Genomic DNA, 23203 nt, shown 5'->3' on the forward strand with positions numbered 1-23203 from the left:
AACTTTCGTCCGTTGTTTGACACGTATTTATCATTGTTAGTACATGACAATTCTGTCTGCTAAAAAAATGTCCTGTGCTGATAATTTGATTATGTTTTTTTTTTTTTTTTCAATTCTAATCATTAACATCGTCATCATCATAATTTTAAGCCTCGGGATCTAAACCTTTTTTTTACTTCACTGGCTTGTAATTTTCCTCAATAACTAACTTTTAATATTATTGACTTGCTGCAAATCACCCACTAGTGTAGTGATTTGGAGTATTTATTTTTTCAGGTAAGATTCTGGATTCGAGTCCTAGTATCCGTGTAATGTGTATAAGTTTAGTATGCTATCGCCTATTTCAATAGGAAAGATCCTCAAAAAAAAAAAATTTATTAACTTGCTTTGTTTTTTGCATGAATAAAGATTGTAACATTATAAGAATGCGTGGAGAGGTTTAAGATGCTTTACGGACTAAACTAAAGTAAAATTTGTATCTTGTTACAATGCTTAAAGATTAAGTAAGTACTTATATATATGCTAAGCTTAAATAAGTTGAGTAACAAACTAACCTCCTAACTGAAATTTGGCAGGACTAAACTAATCTAATTGTACAAAAACTAATTTCTTAACTAATTATTAGGCAAATAAATTATTCTTATTGAGTGACGTGTGGGATCATATGAGCCCAACTTGTCAAATGAATTGTAAAACACTGTGTTGAAATTGCCTTGATAAAAATACAAATCAGTTGATTTTCTGTCTTCATAAATGAAAAAATAATTATTTCAACCTCCAACTCCTCCTTTATGAAATTTCAATCAATTTCAACATGCTTAGTGTGGTGGTCATGTTGCACATGTTTGTGTGCAATGTCAGTACCAATCTTATTATCGCAACATAGTCTTATAGCTTTCCCGTACTTGAATCCCAAGTCTTTCAATAAGTTCATAAGCTAATGTGATTCACAAACATCACGAGCCATATTTCTATACTCAATCTCAACGCTAAATTTTGCAACGACTTTATGTTTTTTCTTCTTCAAGTAATAAGATTATCATATATAAAAAATACAAAGTATTTAGAAGTAGAATGCATATTCGTAACAGAAACCAGCCCAATTTGCATCAGTAAAGCCTTCACATCTACACGATGACGTTTGGAAAAAAATGAGTGAGATTATTGTTGTTCTTGTTGGTATGTGGTACGTGCCTTCTTTACACATAACAACTCTCTCCATACAAATGACACATCCCAAAGTAATTATTGAGTGGGAGCAGCTGCCCCCAGTGGGCCTTTAGCTGCCTCCGTCCAACTCCTACGCACCTAATTCATAAGGAAGCTAGCTAACAAACCTGTCAAATGTAAAAACAAAGGGAAGAAGATGGTTAAAGGTAATTATGAATCTTCACCCCGTGCAATTCGTTTCATTATAGCATGAAAAGCTATACTTTATTCAAGCCTGCCTCATTACGGGCTGAAATTACACACGCATGTACGTATTTTAAAAAAACAAAAATTTACTTTTCTTTGTGCTTCTAAAAAATAAAGTAAAATTTATTTAAATTTTGAAAAAACGTAAAATAGTCATTAAAAGATAGACATTAAATATTTTAGTATGAATACCTCAATCCAAACTTTTATACATTCCAACCCCGTTTTAATTTTAAGCATTTAAACATGTAATGACGTAAGAAATTTATAACTTAAGTGATTAAGACTAGTTACTCATGCATTTAAATATCGTTTCCATTAACAAAAAGTGCATAAAGAAGACTTATATTTTAGTGGTTTCGATTCGATTTTTGAGAAGTTTTAACAAACACAAGATGTTCATGAGCTGGCTTTTTGGTATTTGGAAATAAAGGTTTAGGTAAAGTAGAATATTAAAATACACAAAGATTGTCTGACCAAGGAATTAAAAAAAAAAAAGTGTCTTTTTTGTGTTCAACCCCAAAAAAGTATAAATACAAAAAGAAACTAGAAAAAAAAATTTATGGGGTCAACACATGAGGCCAACCATCTTTCTCGATTATGTTAGAGGAGAAGGAGATGTCAACCATCTCTCCTTTCTACATAAAGTCTCATTTTAAAATAATTAATGGCAAGTTGTTGTAGTTGAGTAAGAAATATTGTATATGCGTGCCTTCAATGTTTGATTAAGAATCTTTAATAAAGGTTGGATGGAATAATTAATAATGATGGCTGCAGATTAAATTAATAATGACAACTTAATATATTAGCTGCCATTATGAATTATGTTGGGTGAGTGTGTGTTCAAAAATTATTCCGTAGGTGAAATATAAAATGCACTAATGACATATTTATTAATTAATAATTGAATTACGAGGAATTGAATTTAGGATGAGTTGGATTGAGGAGATTAGATTTCGGATTCTTATTGAAGTTGTTTACTAAATTATATGGATTGAGGAGAGCTAGATTCCGGATTCCTATTAAAGTTATTTATTAAACCATATGGAATTGGGGTATGAGTGGTACTAATTACTAAAATGTCCAACAAACTTTGTTGTGTTGAAGAATATAAGTCCCACGTCTGAAACTTGACTAAATAAAATAAAATATATAATAAATTGTTCCACTACTAATATCACCGAGACCTTTTGTGATAAAATCTCATACTTACTAGGCTTTGTAGGTGGTTATGTTGAAGACAATATCGCTATTGTTAATAGCGGGTTACTGACCCACTCTCTAAAATTTAACATGTTAGTTATATATGACTTTCACATTGAATTTCTTTATGGTTTCAATGAAAGGCTTTGTAATGGCATTGTTCTATCTATACTCCCAAAAGCCTGTCCAGTGTCAACCAACCACTCATTGAAACTAAAGTTTTTCTTTTCTTTTTTCCTGGGAATGCTTTACATTTTCTTTTCTTTTTTTAAAAATGTTTTAATATTTTGTTCTCTTTCCCATCATAGGATTCTTATTAAACTATGTTCCATCATTTCATGCACCCAAAAAAAGCCAAAATCAGAAAGCAGCATCCAACTTTTGCTTTTCTCCTCTAGGAAGGAGCTTCATTTAATTTGTTGTTGGAAGCTCTACTTCATCTTCATCTTGGGCCACAACGTAAATTTACTACCTATGAAAGAGCTGTCTTTTTATTTTGTATCGGATGTCTGATTAGAGACATGTGAAAAATGTAAAAATAAATGATCTTAATCACTTGAACTCAAAATCCGTTACTCAATTTTAAGTCATGTTAATCAGTAACGATCGATCGGCTTGAGGTCCGCTATACCGGATCCGGTAGTACTAGTAGGAGCCACTTGTAAATACACGAAGGGTTGAGCAACTGTACAAGTGCGGTGGGCTGGAGCACTGGGCCAGTTGATGATGCTCTAACCAAAGGCCCACCTAAATCCAGCTAAAGATTATAGCGATGCAGTCCACTGACCACGTGGCAGTCGACTGGGCCGCCTGTGATGCACTGTCCATGAACCACCAGTGAATCAGCACAACAAACCCGCAGTTCGTTGACGCCTGACACGACTGTTAGGTTGTTCGGTACCTTCTTTCCCGTTCCTAAACACAGTCACAGTCCGAGTCCCTGAGATCTTCGCCTTCTCTGTTAATCGTCCGTACAATCACCCAAAAACTCCAGATGGTCAATTTACCAGGTAACTTCTTTTCCCTCCTCCTTTTTCTTCCTCTTCTTGTGAAATTTTGCGTAAATTGGAAAAATCAATTAGAACGAAGTGAATTTAGGGTTTAATTAAGTATTTCGAATTATTGATTAATGTTATTTAGTAAATTGTTAGCTCAGCTCGTGCATTTTCAATGCTTCGAGTTTTTCTTTTTCTTTTTTGTTTTTCGTATTATCAATCGTGTTTAATTTTTCGCAGTACTGTGGATATGAAAGAGAGGAACTCTACATCCACGCTTAAACGCATTTTAGTGACTTGTGCAGCACAGGTTCGTACTTTTCTCTGTCTTTTGGTCAATTTTGATTAAATTGTATACGGGAATGACTTTTGATGTATCTTCTTTTTTTGGTCTGAGAATAAATTTTGATCCAAGAAGGTGTATTTTGCATGTTCTTTGATGTTTTTGTGGTCGAGTTGTTGATTGGGGATATTTGATTTAAGTTTACGATAGTAAGAGATTGGGAGGAGCTGTACAAAGACTTGTACCTGGGAATTTAAACAAGGTTTTAAATTTGGGTCGAGAAGATGTGGCCTTAGGTTTTTGGATCCGTGGGAAGTTTCTGCGTAATCCGATTAAATGAAATTGTTAAAGAATAGAGTATGATATATAATTTAAAATGTTAATATTATGTAGAGTTCTACTTAATTGGATCAAACGGAACTGTTAAAGAGTGGACTATAGACTGGAGAGATTATGTTGTGGAATCGAATAAGTAATTTTAATGTTGCATAGATGTATTCTTATCATGTGGACTATGGGGAGATATTGGTGAAGGTAGAAATTGAGTTACTGAACTTTGACATCATGTTCATTAGAAGAAGACAGAATATGTGTATAATACACTATTTCGTTCTTTGGTTATTATGTATATGTGAAAAAAATAAAATTATGCAGATGGTTTAAACGATATTCTCTAGGAGCTGCCCATAGACAAAACCTTGGAATCTGCACGGCACATTGTGCATAATTTAAAATTTATCTCTTCCTTGTAGGGAAAAGAATATGGGGGTTGTGTTGCAGCAAAGGTTCCACAAGTTGAACGTGATATGTGCTTGAAAGAATTTCTTGCATTAAAGAGTTGCATGCAAAACGTGGTACGATTTCATAATTAATGGTAGATATGTCAGTGTATGGCAGCTTTGTATTTGTCATGTTCTAGGAAAATGGCTTTTGAGTCTGCTTTTTTGCTTCTAAATAGCTGCGAGGAAAGGCTTGAACCAGCAAGCGTGATTCTTCAGTGCTTGGACACAGTAGTTGGAACTGTTCTAAAAAAGGTTCTTCATTTATCTAGAAAAGTCTTGTTAACTTTCTTACTGTTCCACTAACATGATCCTTTAGAGTATCTGTTCTTCATGTCTTTCTTTGTCTATCCTTATTATTTTTTGTTTTGTTTTATAGCGTTGAGGCTGGTTTAGGATTATCAGCAGCAGTACTTGCTAAACCCTGCAATAACTCTTCAAAAGTCTGAAAATCAAGATGTCTGGAAAAGCATCAAGTTCACAGTCTAGTATTGGTTTGAGTGGGTCTGGTGCTCTTTCACATGTTTATATTCCATATCTGCCCCTAAGATGCAGCGTAGCTGGATCAAGGGGTTTATTTTATGATGATGGCAATAAGCTGCTGCTTTCCCCAACATCAGATCAGGTAATATGATATTTGTACTTCAATGTTTCCAATTCTTTAAGTCTTCCATTCCAATTTGATCTGAATGGTGTTTTTTCCGTTTTTGTTCTATTTAGGTCTTCTGTTGGAAAACTGTTCCTTTTGATCCTGTGGTTACTCCTACCTCTGATTCAATTAGTGAAGGGCCCATCTTATCCATTCGATATTCGTTAGATGCAAAGTTTATAGCAGTCCAAAGATCTGATCATGAGATACAGTTTTGGGATAGAGGAAGTGGGGAAACTTTTAGTCAGAGGTGCAGGTCAGAGTCAGAGAGCATACTGGGATTTTTTTGGACAGATTGTCCAATGTGTGATGTTGTATTTGTAAAGACCAGGTAAGGATATGTTTTTCCACATGTTTAATATGAATATTGAAGAATGAATTGTATTACTTAAATTGTGTATTTATTTGTATATCCTGTATCTATTAAGTTTTTGGTTGGATTTGTAGCAAAAAAAAATTTTTAAATGTAAAAGGGCTTAGTTTGCCATCATACTATGTGAACCACAGTTATTCCCAAAAATTTAGATATGGACTGTCAGATATGGATGCACCCCCGCAAGGCTGCATACATATCAAATACTCCAAATGCGTATTGCTTAATGTTGGCGGCTTTGAAATTTGGATACGGTAAGGATAGGCAACCGATATGCATAGTATTCGGTCAGGATACAGCCGAGATACGGGAATGAGTTATTTTGCAACTTTTGTCTATAATGCGGGATTTTCTGTTATTTATTTATTTAGTATTTGGTAATTGATGAAACATTAACGCTATGAATGAAAAAGGAATCAATTTATATGATTCGTATATCTTCTGTATTTCATTGGCGTATTGTTGCCATATATGTATCCTAGTTTTTTTAAAATTTGCTGTATCACTGTATCGGTTGCACCCTGCATCCATATATGTGCAACATAGTCTTATCCATCTGTTCACTTGAACTTGGATCATTGATATATCGAATTGGCATATATTATTTGAGAGAAAATTATAGTATCCTGATGACTGGAAGGTCATTCATGGTTTTGGTTCTGCTTCAGCCATCACAAGAATTTTTGTCATGATCATGTCATGCAGATCGATCATACCTTAGTAGTTTACCCAGTTGTGAGGACAAGTAAACTAGTTAAAGACCACTTATTTATAGACGTCCAGGGATGCAATTCTTTTTGTTAAGCACATAGGAACCATTTAAAACAAATTGGGTGCTGTTGCCAAAATGTACTTCTTTTGTGGTGCTGATATCTGCTGTAAGTCTAGGAAGCTTCATACATAAAGAGGAAAGTTATGATATATATATATATACATACATGATAGGCAAACCTAATCTTTCTAAATTGATTATTGAGGGCCACTAAAATGTTGACGGTTAGGATCATATCTGGACCTCTTCCCCTAGGATCCTGTGTTAAGTAGGACCAACACTGGGTAAGTGGGCTCTGATAGTTTGGAGGTGAAGGATTGTTTTGATGCAAGCAGAGAGAGCAGGTTATTGTTATGGCCAGTCTTCTTTCCACTTGTGTCACATGATAAAGGAGGTCTGTTCTTGAGAAGTTAAACTGTTACTTTTCAAGTAGCATTATTAACCAAGTGGCAGTGTCCTTAAAGAGATTACAATTGGGTCATTTCTGGGGTTTTTTTGGAATTTTAAATGACTCTTTTTTTAGATGTTATTTGGTTACAATTGCTTTTTTCAAACTCAAAGCGTGCGCTCATTATGGGGTAGAATGCGCTCCATTTTGTTACATAGTTAGGAAGCTTTGTCTTTGTTGTGGCTCCATGCAAAGGATTTTTAGGTGGAGGGTGGGGTGTGGGATCTGGTGTTGTACCAAAGCTTGAGTTAAGAGGGATAGGATATCTGAGCATGTTTTGTGAAAAGTTTCAAAATCTTTACAATAACATTTTTTGTTACTCTTTTCTTTGTTTCAACTGCATTCTTTTGCGCCAAGGTTTTTCCTTTCTTTCATTTTGCTAAAATGGAGTTCAATCTCAGTGGGCTGGACTTGTTTGCTTACAATTCTGAGTCAAGATCACTCCAATTGGTCGAGACAAGGAAATTACATGTGAGTTGGTATGTTTACACACATGAAAGTCGCTTGGTTCTTCTTGCTTCAGGAATGCAGTGCAAAATCTTCAATGGTTTTCAGGTATGTGTAGCACTCATTATGTTAATGTTTTTCTTTTTTAAGCCTTTCAGTTTGTTCTTTTGCTGTAAATTACTTCTATGAACTATTGCTGTTGTAATACACAGGAAAGTATTTATTTATTTTTTTCCATTGTTAAAGAAAAGTGGAAGAATTTCCTTTTTTTTTTTTTTTTTTTTTTTCATTTTTGGACTATATGGTTTTAGGAAGTTGAATTGCTTTTCCTAGTTAGCACTCATCAACTTGCAATGTTTACTTTCTTAATGCAAAATACAGCAGTGATTATACTGTTACCATCTTTTTGATGCCCTTGTAGTTCATACAATTATATGCAAGCAATTGATATGGTCATTATGATAATTTTCCTCTGTGCTTTGCGTTGCTGAAAAGTATTTTATAGATTGAACTAAGAATCATTTCATAGTTTCTGGAACAAAATGTTTGATTCTTTCTGCTTGAAACATCTGTTAGTGTGGCTTCTCATGTAGTCCTGATATAATTATTTTGCTTAACATGATTATTGATATATTTGCATGTATGCCATTCAGTGCGCTCTATTATTTTAGTCTTGACAGATTTGCTACTTCGTCTGGGTAGCTCTCATCTGCAGGGATTATTCGTCTGCCAAAGTTTGAGATGGCAATGGCTAAATCTGAGGCTAACAATAAACCTGTCCTTGCTGCTGAAGATATTTTTATAGCCACTATGTAGGTTCCTCTTGTAGTTTTCTTTTTGCTAGATTTAATTTGCCAACCAAAATCAAGGCTTACATATTGTCTTTCATTGTTCAGCTATGGTAGAATATACTGCCTGCAAGTTGATAGGATTGCAATGCTCCTCCATTCTTATAGGTTTTACCGTGATGTGGTTGTACAACAGGTAAATTTTGTGATCAAACTGTCTATTAGAATCTTTTGATCCACCTTAAGTTGAAATTGTTGAAGAATGTAAAAACATTAGAAACTTGACAAAATAAAATACAATATTTAAGTGAGTGGTTCCACTACTAATAACACAGAGGTCTTTTGTGATAAAAACCCACACCTGCTGGGCTTTGCAGGTGGTTAAGTTGGGAACAAAATCGGTGTTGGTAGTAGTGGGCCGCTGGTCCCTTTCCCTGAAATCTTAACAGAAATGTCAACCAATTGGCCACAGGCTATGTAGCATGGATATGTTATCCGAGGGTCTTTAATTCATATTGTACTGATACATCTCAGATACTCCAATATATCTTGGACCTTTTCCATTTTGTTTTTCTTGATAAGTATTTTAGTGTCTATTTTATTGGTATTTGAATTAAGGATGATTGCATGACTAAATTACTTGAGGAACATGCATGGGTACGAATTTAAATTGATGAAGAGACAAATTACATGAGTGTAGACTGTCAATCCTAAAAAATCCTGCTTTATATTATTTCCCATTGGTTATCTTCATGTTTATGCTTCTTGTATACTTGGGGTTGGCCTCCTTGTCAATATATATTTTTTTACTCACACTTCTCAACTATCAGCGTAAATAAATAAAAGGGGCCTATAGCTCTTGGATTGATGGATTTGAAAAGATTTTTCGTGGTAATTTTGGATCTCATTGTTGGGTTATTGGAGTTAACTCCTGTAAAATATGGGGGGATTGATGTTTGTGACAGAGAGTTTTGGTGGTTTTATGAGTAAATCATGGCTTCGTGTGATCACTACAGTTTCAGTGCATTTATGTGTACACCTTGGCTTCATGCGGTCACTTTTCACATTTACTCAGGTGTATACTTATTCTATGCAAATGATGTTTGTATATACTTTGCAGGGTTCTTTGCCAATTTATTCAAGCAAGGTTGCTGTGAGTGTGGTTGATAATGTACTGCTTGTGCATCAAGTGGATGCGAAGGTTGTTATACTGTATGATATATTTGCAGATTCTCGGGCACCCATATCGGCCCCACTTCCTCTACTATTCAGGGGTTTCCCCAGGTCCAATTCTTCTTCCCTGCGACCGAATAGGGAAGATACTGAAAGTTCAGAAGTTAATGTTATGAGTGACCATGAAGCAATCGTCTATGGAGATGACTGGAGTTTTCTTGTTCCTGACCTCATATGTGATGTTGTTAATCAACTTTTGTGGAAGATTCATTTAGATTTGGAGGCAAGCCTTTTCATTTTCTTTTGCATAATTTGTTAGTATGATTGTTCTGCTGGCATTAATTGTGAATGAGAAAAGTAAATCTTTTCTTGCATAATCCCTCTTTCTCTCTTCCTGTAGGCAATTTCTGCCAGTAGCTCAGAAGTACCATCAGTACTTGAATTCTTGCAGCGGCGGAAATTGGAAGCCAATAAGGTAGAATTTATTATTTATTTCTTGGTATGCTCATTATTTACTTGATTTTTCTTTCTTTTCTGTAAGGGACAACTGCTTAGAGCATGCAATTTAATGATTTTTTTTTTTAGTATCTTTTTTGGGTCACTCATTTTGCAAAACCATTTTCCTATCTAAGATGCGGTTAAATCTTTGTGATCTGTAACGTCTAGTGGAGTGGTTTCGCATTCTTATGGTGCTGCATTGCCTTTCTTGAGGCTGAACTGCTTAATGACTATTGGCTATAACTTTATTCCATTTCCTTTTCAGGCTAAACAATTGTGCTTGTCAATAGCGCGTACTGTTATTCTAGAACGGAGACCTGTGTCTACAGTTTCCCGGGCAATAGATGTTTTAGTTTCTTCCTACTCCCACTCTGTTAAGACAGGCACCTATATTAAGGGGATAAAGTCTGGAAAAACATCACCTTCTATTGTGCCACAGACGAGTGGCCCTAGGTCCAGTGCTGATGTATCTGCAAGTAGAGTGTGTGCAGTTGGAAAATCCATTAAACATGAATCTGCGGCTGGAGTGGACAGTGAATCGCCGAATAGATTTTTAAACATTTCAGATTCCGACTCTGAGGATATTGCAAGCTTTGAACCCCCAAGGACCACTTCAAATAACGTTCAATTGTTTGATGGTAAATTGGCCAGGGGGAAATTAACGGGTGCTGAAACTTCTGGTGGTGAAGTTCGGTCTTCTTCTCTAAGATCGGGCAACAGCCCATTGGATGCTAATGTTTTGGAGCAGCAAGAGTCCCAACCTACCTCTCCAGTAATTTCATCTGATGAAATGTACAGTTTTGTGTTTGCTCCTGTTGAGGAAGAGATGATTGGAGAACCTTCTTACTTGGTTGCCATCATTGTTGAGTTTCTTCGCAGGTATGGCATATATTTATGAACCTTTAAATGATCGGGGCCTTGAAAGCAAAGTCATGCTGGGTATTTATTCTCTGTCATATACACTTTTAGCAAGGCTCATCATGAATTTGCACAATCTTGCCCTTGTATCTGAGCGAGAGCGTAGCATGTTAACCTAGGTTATTGTTTCAGTTAATATGTGTAACTTGCATTTGATTGTACTCCACCTGGTGTTTGATCAATTGGTTGATTGTTTCTGAAATAGGTTGATGTTGTATAACTGTTAAATGGGCTGGAAAGGCACACATCATATAAATATGTGTAAAAAGTTTTTAATGGATAATGAAGATCCTAAGAAGACTTTTTCTTTCTTTCTTCTTTTCCCCTGGCTTGAGGTAGATTTATTCTTTAACTATTACTGCTCTTTTGGCAGACTTGATTATTGGATATTGAAACCATAGTTTCATCCCTCTTGTTCTTCGTCTTCTAGCTCCTCCCAACTCTTTTTTCACTCTCTCTATATTCTCTTTTCCCTAGTGGTCGCACATCAGTTTGTCAAGTATTTTCACGAATACTTCTATTAATAATTAAAACTTGTTCAACTTCATAAGTTAAATTTACAAAAATCTAAGAATAACTTCAAAATATTATAGAAAAAAAAGATAAGAAAACATTAATGCCTTATGAACCAGGTTGATATCAAACTCTGATTTGCTGGCTTGGTTCAGCCTGATGTGCTAGCTTACCTGGACCAAAACCAGCTTTAAAAATGTCTAAAAAATATTAGTTCTCCTGTGATGGATGTGAAATTAAGTACTTCATATTTGAAAGAATTAGGGAATGATCATGGTTCTTAACTTTATTAATTTGTTATTATTTTGCAGCGCTAATTTGGAAAAGGTTGAAGTCCATCCTAATCTCTATGTCCTGACCATACAATTACTTTCACGCAGTGAGCGATATGCAGAACTTGGGCAGTTTGTCTTAAACAAGGTATCTGAACACATGCCTATTAGAAACGTGTGCTTGCAAGTTGCAACAGTGTGCTGTTTATGCTTGATCTGATATTCACGGTGAAAACTGTTTCATAACAGATTCTTGAACCTTCTAGAGAAGTAGCAATGCAACTCCTAGAGTCTGGCCGTCAGCACTCCCTGACAAGGAAGTTGGGTTTAGATATGCTGAGGCAGCTTTCTTTGCATCATGACTATGTACTGTTACTAGTGCAAGATGGATATTACCTTGAAGCATTACGCTATGCACGGAAATACAAGGTAATTCCCACCTTGGAATCCGAGGAAAGAAAGGATTTATGTATATATTTTCACTCTAATTGCCGTACATTTTCTGTTGGTTTTGCATTTCACTTTATTTTTGCTGGCTGTTGCTGTGTTTTCTGTCCACTCCCTAGCTCAGCCTCATGCTGCGGAGACTGCCAAACCTATTATGCTGTGTTTAGTGATTGATGCCACAAAGTTTCCCCTATTTGGACCAGTAGAAAGCTGATATGCTTTCTTGAAAATATATGAAGATGTTATCGACATTGCTGCATCATTTTCGGCACTCTATACCCTTTTTTCCTTTTATTTTTCACTTATTGCATCTTTCAATGTTTTTCTAATGCTTTAGGATGTGTTTATCTATTTAGCAATTCTTTGATGAAATTCATTCTGTGCCAAATTCTTTTCCTGACGATATTATGTTGAAGGAAAAGGTATTAATTTTCTCACACTATTTCAGCATGCCTAACACTATTTGTAAAAATTTCAGGTCAGTACCGTACGAGCTTCATTGTTTCTCGAGTCAGCATTTACCTCCAATGACTTGCAACATTTAGCTGCCGTCCTTAGATTCTTTTCGGATTTCATTCCTGGATTCAGAGACACATCAGATCACGACACTTACTACCGCATTCTCAACGAGAGAAACTCATCCATTGCTGCTTGAATTTCCTCATAGTATGCCTAGGACAACAGAATAATGCCATAATTACGAAGTGCGTTAGAGCTGTATAAGTATTCAGAACTCCTTTTGCAAGTACCACATATCAGGTATCTGGGATTTACAACCCTTAAATGGGATAAAGGATGAATATCGTGTACATTTTTTCTTCTGTGTTTTATGCCAGAAAAGAAAAAACATGTGCATGGTTTAAGTGTTCTTTTTCCTTGTTTATTCTGTGATGCATTTTCGGGTAATATACTGAATAGTTTCATTTTTTACTGGGTATGAAATAATATCCAGCTGACTGTATTGGTTTTTTCAAACACAGCTTGTTTGTGCTTGATCAAATTGTTTGATATAGTGACACTACATGAAGAATGAGTAAGAGAGCCTATATTCCCCAAGAAAATTCTAAGCCCAATCAGCAAATAAAAAAAGAAAAGACAATTTTCCCCTAAAAAACAACTCACACTCAGCAACCACCTTATCTCTTCCCGGCCCAGCCTCGCACCGCCGCTGGCTGGCAACCACCCCAGCACCATCTCTCTCTCTCTCTCTCTCTCTCTCTCTCTCTCTCTCTCTCTCATGTGTATCAGTTTCCTCCAATAATTCATGTATTAGTTAAAATTTGTAATGGAAATATAGAGTCAGTTGTACAAATTTCTTAGGATGCCCTAGAATGCTAATAATGATGGATGGAATTGCCCAATCCAACACATTAATAACAAGGAACCCACCAGACCTTAGCTTCCTCGTGTGATTGAATTGAATTAGGTCTTAGATTAGACGTGGCAGATGAGAATATGCGAATTGAATTGGCCACAATTGTTCGTTCCTTTTTCAAGTAAACAAGTAAATCTCCTGAGAAAAAAGAAGAGAGTCCTCAAACACAAATGCTATTTATAGGTAATTAAATTACGAGGCAAGTACTTTATTTGATTCAATATGTTTGATACTTTTGTGTGTTATATATTTGGGTAGCAAAGCTTTTGTGTGAGGCAGTGGCCATCAAGGGCCCCACACAAGTTAACATTGGAAGGAAAAGTCAAGCAGGTTTATGTGTGGAGGAAGAGGTGCAAAAGAAGATAAAAACACGAGACCTAGAGCGTACATGTTTTAGGACCACTTTCAGAATTCAAAATTAATTGCCAGAAACCTAGCTCTGGTTATGATCAATTAAGCCAAGTACTATGGCCTACTAAATGCATGGAGGACTTAAAACTTCTCTCTCTCTCTCTCTCTCTCTCTCTCTCTCTCTCTCTCTCATCTACATGTGGATGTGGGGTTGCTCAGACAAGTACACCATTCAACTACTGCAAACATGAAAGAAAAGCCAAGTTGCCATGTTAAATTCCAAGAACTGGAGAGACTTCAATCAAAATTTTCTTTAAGAGTTTTATGCGGTTATTTGTATTTGTATTGGTCTTGGCGGTTGACGACCTTTATACCTGAATTATGAATGCAATCTATTATTTTATTTTATTTTTTTAAAATGAAATTCTGATCAGCAAACAGTTTGGAAGATTCAGAAAAAGAAAATTGATGAGATGAAAAATGTGGCATTGCCCAACTACATATTACAATGGATGTCTAGTTTCATTAATTACTGACTTCACTTTCTTACACATTTTCTTTTCCTTTTGCTTGAACTTCTTAATTTATAACGAAAATAAATGGGAAAAGATGGTTGAAAATGTTCTCTTATGTCAACATCTTAATTTAAAGATGTGGGCCAATTTTCCGGTGATTGAAGTAAATGGGGGGAACATTAATCATGTGATCCTCGTTAACTTACAACTACCAAATTCAGATTTCCATGGCTGTGACAAATTAATGTCAAACTCAAACAAGGTAGAAAATTTTGAAATTAAATAACCTCTCTCTCTCTCTCTCTCTCTCTCTCTCTCTCTCCCCTTTATTATGAATGTATTGAGAGAACCAAACATGTGTAATTATGAATTGTTGTACATGTAATTAAGAGATGCGAACTTTTTAACTTTGTACTTCATTTACTCTTAACAGCTTAGGTGATTAAAAGTCGTGTGGCGTGGACTTATTGCTCCGAATTCTTTTAAGGTATGTGTGTTCAATTCAGTTTCATGCCAAGTACAAGTCAATATACTCTAACTTGATATGTATAAACAATACGCCGGCTGTTATACATGTCACGTGTAGGTATTAGGTTCGCCTCACATAAGTGAGAGTTTGATACCGATTTGTGGTGAGTTTGTAATAGCGTGACTTTGTTGTAGATGAGTAATTAATCCTTTTGTTAAAGTGAAAATCCACTCATCCACACGCTAAATCAAGAAAAGAAAAAAAATATGATTAAAAAGTAAACAAATTATGTACGTACAATATTAGTTAAACATGTTTATCATGCCATAATCAGACATTTGCGTTAGAAAAATAAGTCGCGTTATTTTTGCTATCGTGTTAAATATATAACAGTCAAATATTAGTCTCTAGTTAAAAAATAGTCAATTTTAATTTAATAATTTCATATTCAAATTATATTCTTTTCCATATCATTTTGTTTTGAAAATGGTCAATCCTAATTGAATTGAGACCTTATCATCCACGTTCTAATTATTTTTTCAAAATAATGGCAAGGAACATCTACTTCTATCCTATTACAATAAGGCACAGATTTATTCATTTACAAGGAAATTTATTAGATAAGCAATTTTAATTTTAATTTTTTTTATATTTTACAAATTCTAACTACTCTAATGTATGAGGAGAAGGATCAAACTGGTGTAAAGCAACAAACATATTATCTTGACCTACTGACTTAATCCACATTTGCGCCAAACAAAATTTTCATATATTGAGAAATATATATGTGTGAATTCAATTTACATGAAATTTCACAACATCGGTTAACCCTCATTAATTAGACAGGGAGCAGATGTAGGGTTCCGGAAAAATTTACCCTCCAAAACTCAGAAATTTCTCTTATCCAACACAACTAGCAGCTAGAGCATCTCAAGAGGTTGAGAAAGCATACTTGGATCGACAGAAATGGTGGGCGGAAGTGAGAGAACGAGCTCCCAAAAAATTTCAGAAAAATTGTTGGAACCGGCCTGTTTCGTGGCTGTTTCCGACTACTGCAGTGGCGGATTGAGGCTAAGAGGGGCAGGGCTGATAGAGGAAAGTGAGGTGGTTCGTTTGGGACTGGTCTTGCCTGAAACGGTGGCCCGAGTTGGGAGAAATCGCTGTCTGAAGTTGGCTGGTCGTGGTGGTCGCAAGAGAGAAGAAAATCTGAGTTTTTAAAACTGAACATCGAAATATTTACGGTTATGCAAACTTCTTCGTTACAACTCCGATTTGAGCCCACTACGTGTCTACGGACTCATCTCGATGTGCTCTACGCAACGATACAACTGAAATTCCCAAATTATTTCCCGAACAAAAAGTTCACTTTAAACTATTAAAATATTATCGGGGTAAAATTGTCTTTTATTTTAATAAATTAATAACTAAATATTAATTTAAGTTCGGGTTATTACATGCGCCAAACAAAATTTTCATATATTGAGAAATATATAAGTGAATTTAGTTTACGTGTTTTCACAACAACAATTTAACCCTCATTAATTAGACAAAAAGCAGATGTAAGGTTCCAATTCACAAAGTTAATTCCTCACAATAATATCTGTGCTCGAGCCTACGGAATCATAGCCAAAAACAACATGACATATCAATTTATAAATCAAAAGGGAAAGGGACCAAGGATATCACAAAATTAAAAGATGCCCCCACATTGTTAATGCAACATCTGAAAAAGATGCCCTTTTGTGGTCCAAACCCCTCCTAAGTCTCAGACAACAATGATATCATACCCATCAAGCTTTTAATTCAAGGAGTTCAAACATCCATCCTTATAATGACAGTTAAGGGTCTTACAAGTAGAGAAAAAAAAAATAAAGCCCACCATCATCCATCATGGTCATAGACTTAGTCTCATATGTGCATGTTATATATTTGTTTGATATATGGTCCTGCCCCAATTGGCTTGCCTTTTTTTGTTTGTGAGTATTATTGCATTTCACTTTCGGGCTGTTTTTATAGGAAGCACTTCTATTTATAAGAACGTCAATTTTTTTTTAAATTCAAATGCTTTCATACTTGGAAGTACTTCATTATGACCCATAAGCACTTTTAAATTTCTCTGCTAAATATAGTTCGAAGCGTTTTTTATTGTTAAATACACTTTCAACCATTTCAGAAGCCCACCGTAGTAGAGAAATTGAAATGCATATGGTGGGGCTCATCTGCTTTCATGTTTTCATCCCCAACTTGCATTGGATTTCTTGCATTGCCATTACTTCTGCATGCCAAATTAAATATCTCTTTCCAAACATTAAATTTGGTTTTGTAACTTAGAATGTGGAAGTCACATGTGATCCAAGGGCAAATAGGAATGTCTGCTAGTCTTTGCCTTCTTCATATATTTCATCATCATCCCAAGCTCGAATCCTCTGCACTCAACCTCAGGAATTTTGGATTATAAACTAATAGGCACGCGACACGCGGCCGGGGACATGCATATCTAACACCCACAAGCATAAGCATTCAATACGTACAGTACAGCTACAATAAGTTTACGTATTTACCCAAACCTGTGCTTTGTCTGAGGACCCAGGTAGTACTTACTGGGGTTAAAGTTAAAATAGTTTACCGAAAAAAGTTTTGATTTGATCTACTTGTATTTCTCCAACTGTATCTTATATAGCTAGCTCTAGTACAAGTGTACCCTCAAGGAAGCTTTCACTTCTTACAAACAGTGGTGGAAATTGAAATTAATTATGCTTCCTGGCCAAGTCTTCTCCAGAAATGAATTTCATTACACATGTTTGGTGTACTTGGGCTGTACTATTACTTAGGGTTAAGTATACTCATTAATTTTATATCCTTGTATGTTATTCGATTTGCCAATTTAATTCCGTATATATTTTTAATCTATCCAATTTAGTCATTGAGTGTGTCTATATTAGCTAATGCAGGACATTTCGTCTGCAATTTAATATTATGATCTGAATAGTTTATTTTTTATATTCTTCTCGTCGATCATTATTATATGTGATTCTAAAATTAATTAGTTTTCAATTTAAGTCGCCAATAAAACGTCATGCATATAGCTTTCAGACAGTAACCAGTATCTAATTTATCTATTTATTTAGTTTTTGAAATGTTCTTAATGTCGGCAAAATTCCTAAAGCTGCATATTCTGAAATACGAAACACATGAACATGTATATATATGGACACCTGAATACTTAATCTGAATTGACATCTAATAGAACATTGAACAACACCCACACAAATGAATAAATTTTTTGTAAAATGGAAGCATCAAATTTCAACAACAAATAATGACAAAAGTATATAAACATAATACGTATTCGAATGTCGCATCCAAACAAAGCCTTGGTTAAAGGGACACATGACCAGCTTTAAGTATCTATCCATTTGGTCCATACATGGCAACACAAATGTTGCAGAAGGATGGATGGCGTTATTTGTGAAAGAGCAAAGTTGGGAGGCCCAAGACATATGAGTTCTCAGGCAATGTCACATTCCAGCCACCTAATGGGAAAGAGAGATAAGGAACAACAAGATAGTGACCCTTCCATTCTCTAGCTTCCTTTCCTTCCTTGTGCCACAACAGACAATTCAACAACGCAGCTGCTAGAGAGAGAGAGAGAGAGAGAGAGAGAGAGAGAGAGAGAGAGAGAGAGAGTATATATATCAATTATAATATGAAGACACCAAGCCTATAGCCAATAGAAGCCAGTATCGTTATTTACTTAAAGAGATTTAGGGTTTCTCATGATGGTGACCCATTTGTTGGTGGGCAATAATCAGATTTGGACTCATTTTTGTGGTCACATGTTGTATGCCTCTAAGAGTGGCCGTTGAAAAAAATTGATGTAAGGAGCCATTGATGGACACTGGCGGACCTACAGAAGCGCAAATAATCATTGATTAGACCGAATGATCATTGATGAGTTTTTCAAATTTAAAATATTTTTAGAAACTCTTATAGAAATTGTATGGTACATATTCAATCAAGATTAACCATATATTTGACTATACCATAGAACTTCGATCGTGTCTTTCAATAGTTATGAATTGACTAGAGTTCTACTTGGATTTAGAAGTGTAACTAATTTTCATCCAACTTTAGATTGACTATAAGCCCATCATTTCAGGTCAAAAATCGAGCTGGTTGTAGAGGGTTTCGGTAAATGCATTCATATCAAATAAAGATGTACACGTCTCCTTTAGAGTTATGAGACGTCGCATGCGACGTTGCCACATCAAGAGGCAAAGGAAAAGGGCAATAGGCTTGGGTTCGCATCAGATATGAATTATCTACTTTATAAGGGGCATGATATAAGTGGTGCAGTTGCATTTAACCCACATGGTCCCCCTCCCAAAGTCCTCCATGACCATGACTTTAATGGCAAAGAAGAAGCTTATGCCAATGAAGGGTTGCTGTTATTGTTGTTATTAGGGTTGGAGAAGATGTGGGTTTCTAGCGGCATGTTGAGTTGGTGGTGGTCCACCTTGAGATTGGTGCTAATAATATCCATAAAAAATCAAAGAGCTTGATACTTCCATTGGAATTACAAGATATCGAAACCCAAAAAGTTGTGTATATATGTGAGACCAAGAGAGAGAATTATATAGGCGTCCATCTCAAGCTTCCCATCATATTTATGGAGAAGTTAACATGGTAGCTAATGGCTTAGCTCATTTGCATTTGGTTTGGGAATTTTTCTTTTTTGTTTACCATAAAGTTATGTTTGATATGCATGTATGGTTATAAGATTCTTCGTGGATGTTCGTTCTAAACTTTTTATTTTTTCAGAAAGAAAAAGTGTGTGACCAAGAGAGAGAAGAGGGGTAGGGTATAGGGAGATAGTGATTTGTAGTGGGATGGCAAAGAAAGGTAGAATTATGAAAGAAGAGAGAGGGAGTTGAGTTGGGGATGGAAACTAATAATTGCAAAGCGAGTGAAGAGCATGCTGCCATGCACGAGTGAAGCAGAGACTGGGTTTTTGGCAGAGAGAGAAGCCAGAGAGACTGGCGAAAATTATATCATTGAATTACTATATCTGATTAAACTCATGAAAATCCGCAGTCACAGGCTTTTGATCAGAACCCTTAAAACCCTCTACAACAACATTGACTTAAGCTGAGCCTCTGCGTGTGAATGAATCTCAGACACACACACATGCACAAGAAACAAGTACGTATCTGGTGTAAAGAGGGGACATTAATTTTGAGCTAACGAATGGTTAATGGGGGGGTAAAAGAAAGGTAGTACAAGAAAACAAAAAAAGAAAAGAAAATATGGGAGGTAGTAATTTCCAATCTTTAAATAAAGCTAGCAAAAGAAAAAAGTGTGTTGAAACATCAAACATGGATTTCTAAATCTCGAAGTCAAATGCCGGGAACCCAGACGCCAACCTTGACCTCTAAACCTCTTACCTGAGTTTGCTTAACCTAGACACAGATCCTGAGCACCGAACCCCAAAACTAAGCCGCTCAAGGCACCATATCTAGGATGTATGTTTGTGAAAAGGCCTAGACCTAAAACCTCGACTCTAGCCTTTGGTGAATTGCAGTGGAAGCTCAATAATTAACAATAATTGGAATTATATAAACTATATAATGAAGTGGACACCAAAAAATAATAACTGTCATGATCTTAAATAACATACCAATTTATACTGGAATACTAATTCTTTCCATTTGTGTAATATCTGCTTAACATTTTGTGAGGACCACTTTTTACAGAATCCCTGCAACAGATATAAAACAGCCAACAAAGCTATAAAGAACCAACACCAACTACTAGTACCTGGTCCTGGAGAGAGAGAGAGAGAGGGAGAGAGAGTTACCAGTAAAGTAGGGTCATTTCTTTCTCTCCCAAACTTTTTACAAAATAAACTTACTAAGGAGGTGCCATGGTGACTGATGGGTACACGTACATGCAAGTGAGAAGAAGAGGCAGATCGCAGAGAAAGAGTGTTCTGAAGAATTTGGTAGGTGTGCAATGTTGAGCAGGTAAAGCCAATTATTATAACATTTATTTTGCACATATTATCACTACTACATTTTACTCTTTGCGCGACGAACAACAAAACGTCGCGCAAAGTATCATCTAGTCGCACTAACTTCAGCGTGACAAAAAATTCGTCGCGCACATTCCGTCCCGCAAAGATCGAGAAGAAAGCCTTTGCGCGACGAGGTACAACCCTTCGTCGGGCATATCTGTGCGACGGGTAAACCACCATTGCACCAACGGTGTGGAGACGAAACAACAGTTCGTCGCAGAAATATTTGCGCGACGATAAAGTATTCGGCGCACGTATATTTGCGCGACGAAACGAATAGCGCGACGAATAATATTTCGTCGCACAAAACTTGTTGGGGAGACGTATATGTTCGTCGCAGAACTATACGTGCGATGAAAAAGCTTTCGTCGCCCATATATTTGCTCGACGAAAAACACAGGCGTCGCGAAAAATGTTTGCGCGACGAAATATATCGTCGCGCAAAACATATTAGCGAGACGTATAATTTCATCGCGCAAGAATAAAACGTAATTACAAAATTGATTTTTAATTTCTTTTGTTACATATGGGTTTGCGCGACGAAATGTGTTCCGTCGCGCAAAAATAATATTACAAAATTTTTTTTTTTGGTTTTTTAAATTTTTTTTTTGTAAATAAAATTAGTTTTTTTAAATTGATTAAACAATGAAATTGCAATAAAAATAAATTAGAACAAAATTTTGTTATAAAATAAAATAAATGTTTTACAAATAAAATAAATGTTTATAATGAAAATAAATACACTAATCAAATAATGATGCAAAATCAACCGGGTCGTCGCCAGTGTGCGGCTCGGAGGTCTGGGCGTCCACCGGGGCAGTGGTCTGGTGGGCATGCTCGGGGTGGACGGGCTGGGAGGTCGACGCACGAAACTGCGGGATTGGAAAGCCTCCCTGTGCGAGGGACTGTAGAATCACCGACATCTGACCCTGAAGCTCGGCCACCTGTGCTGTCAAAGCAGTCACCTGACTGTTTGACTGCGCCGATGAACGAGGTCTAGGTTCCCTCCGCCGGGCATTCCCCATCCCTCGACAATATGTCCCCGGCCTCCTCCCGAGAGTCTGATCCAACGTCTCCGTCAAGATCTGAAATCCAGCATCCTGTGGAGGAGCCACAGACTCGATCGGAGTCTCGGGAGGAAGCTGGGAGGCGGACTCCTGAAGAACCAACTGGCTCCTCTCCACCATCGTCGTCTGTTGAACATAACATAAAATATAAATTAAAACATGCATATAAATTGAATGCGTAACATAAGAATTAAAATTAAATAATACTTACATGAAGGGACTCGGCCAACTCATTCCCGGGTCGAACATAAACGTCACCAAAGACGTCGATCTCTGGGAACTTGGACCCCTCCTAAATTGAACAAGAGAAGAAAAATATTAGTATGAAAAAAATAAATTAATAAAAATGACATTAAAAATGAAATATAAATTTTGTGATTATTACCCGTCGCCGTGCATCCATCCTATACGAAAAGGGTCTGGAGCCGGAATGGTGGAGAAGGGTCTTCTTCTTCCTATTACCCTTATTCACTTGGGCTTTATTCTGTTATACAAAAAATGAAACGTATTAGTTAAAATATAAAAAATTAAATAATAATGAAATAAAAAAAATAAAATAAACATTAATAAGTAATAAGTAATAATTAAACAAATATAATTAAAAAAATACCGCAAATTCGGGCGCTTGAAAATGAGCGCAGAGCCACTCCCAACTATCCTCCCGCCCCTCAAGCTCCTTCGGGCAACCCTCCTGAAGAGCGACTTGCGGATCATCAAAGGCCTGAAAATGGTGGTGCAAGTCGCTCTTCCACTGCTTGTACCTCTCAGCGAAGAGTCTGTTGACGTACGTCAACGACTCTTCGTCGAGATCCTCCAAGTTATAGTTCGTCTGCAATCAATTAATTAGATACGTTAAGTAATAGAAATATACACAATTTTAAAGAAAAATAATGAAAATGTAAGGTACATACCGACAACTGGCCGCGAACCTCCACCTTGATCTCGTCAGGCATGACCCTCCAAGACTTCCATTGCATCGGGCAATGGGTCCGCACGACGTGGCCAATGTCGTGGGCCAAGGAGCTATGCAACTCCGCCGTCGGTGCAGCCCGATGGCGCTCGTCGTATCCGATGCTGATACGACTGTTGGTCACCCGGTGACCTTCACCGTCTTCAGCTGACGACACGGCCCTCGGGTGTTCTTCTTCGCTGCAAAGAAATAAGGTATTAATGTTAAATAAACAACATTGTCAAATTTCAATATAAAATTAACAATACAAAAGTGTAGTTATACCTGGCTGTGATCCCGAGGCACCAGTACCGTCGATCGATGTCGTGTCGATGGTGTCGGTGGGCCGGTGCCGCCGCCTAGCACTAGCTGGCTGCGCGACGGATGACGTCGATGACGCAGGCGCCTGGGACGCCCCGGGACCAACCAC

At 36.5% G+C, this 23203-nt stretch overlaps 1 protein-coding gene across 7 annotated transcripts in view; it reads left to right on the forward strand.

Moving 5' to 3' along the window:
- Positions 1 to 3471: 3471 nt before the first annotated feature.
- LOC117634151 (regulator of MON1-CCZ1 complex) overlaps positions 3472 to 23203 on the forward strand; it is a 25514-nt gene continuing 5782 nt past the window's right edge. For 4 of the 7 annotated variants that reach the window (XR_004586737.1, XR_004586736.1, XM_034368091.1 and 1 more), the window contains exons 1-12: positions 3472 to 3629; positions 3855 to 3924; positions 4650 to 4751; positions 4856 to 4931; positions 5056 to 5301; positions 5397 to 5656; positions 7320 to 7473; positions 8068 to 8177; positions 8262 to 8349; positions 9274 to 9609; positions 9727 to 9801; positions 10090 to 10207. Coding sequence is in view for 3 of the 7 variants with exons in the window: in XM_034368091.1 (XP_034223982.1) it covers positions 5134 to 5301; positions 5397 to 5656; positions 7320 to 7473; positions 8068 to 8177; positions 8262 to 8349; positions 9274 to 9609; positions 9727 to 9801; positions 10090 to 10207 (1309 nt within the window). In the remaining 4 variants the exon portion in view is untranslated. Of the gene's footprint in view, positions 3630 to 3854; positions 3925 to 4649; positions 4752 to 4855; positions 4932 to 5055; positions 5302 to 5396; positions 5657 to 7319; positions 7474 to 8067; positions 8178 to 8261; positions 8350 to 9273; positions 9610 to 9726; positions 9802 to 10089; positions 10704 to 11566; positions 11676 to 11776; positions 11957 to 12452; positions 12931 to 14648; positions 14959 to 15530; positions 15950 to 23203 lie in introns of those variants that run through there. The other 3 variants (XR_004586735.1, XR_004586734.1, XM_034368090.1) reach the window with 3 other exon arrangements.

The sequence above is a fragment of the Prunus dulcis genome, chromosome 7 (genome assembly GCF_902201215.1).
Source record: "Prunus dulcis chromosome 7, ALMONDv2, whole genome shotgun sequence".
NCBI classification, from domain to species: domain Eukaryota; kingdom Viridiplantae; phylum Streptophyta; class Magnoliopsida; order Rosales; family Rosaceae; genus Prunus; species Prunus dulcis.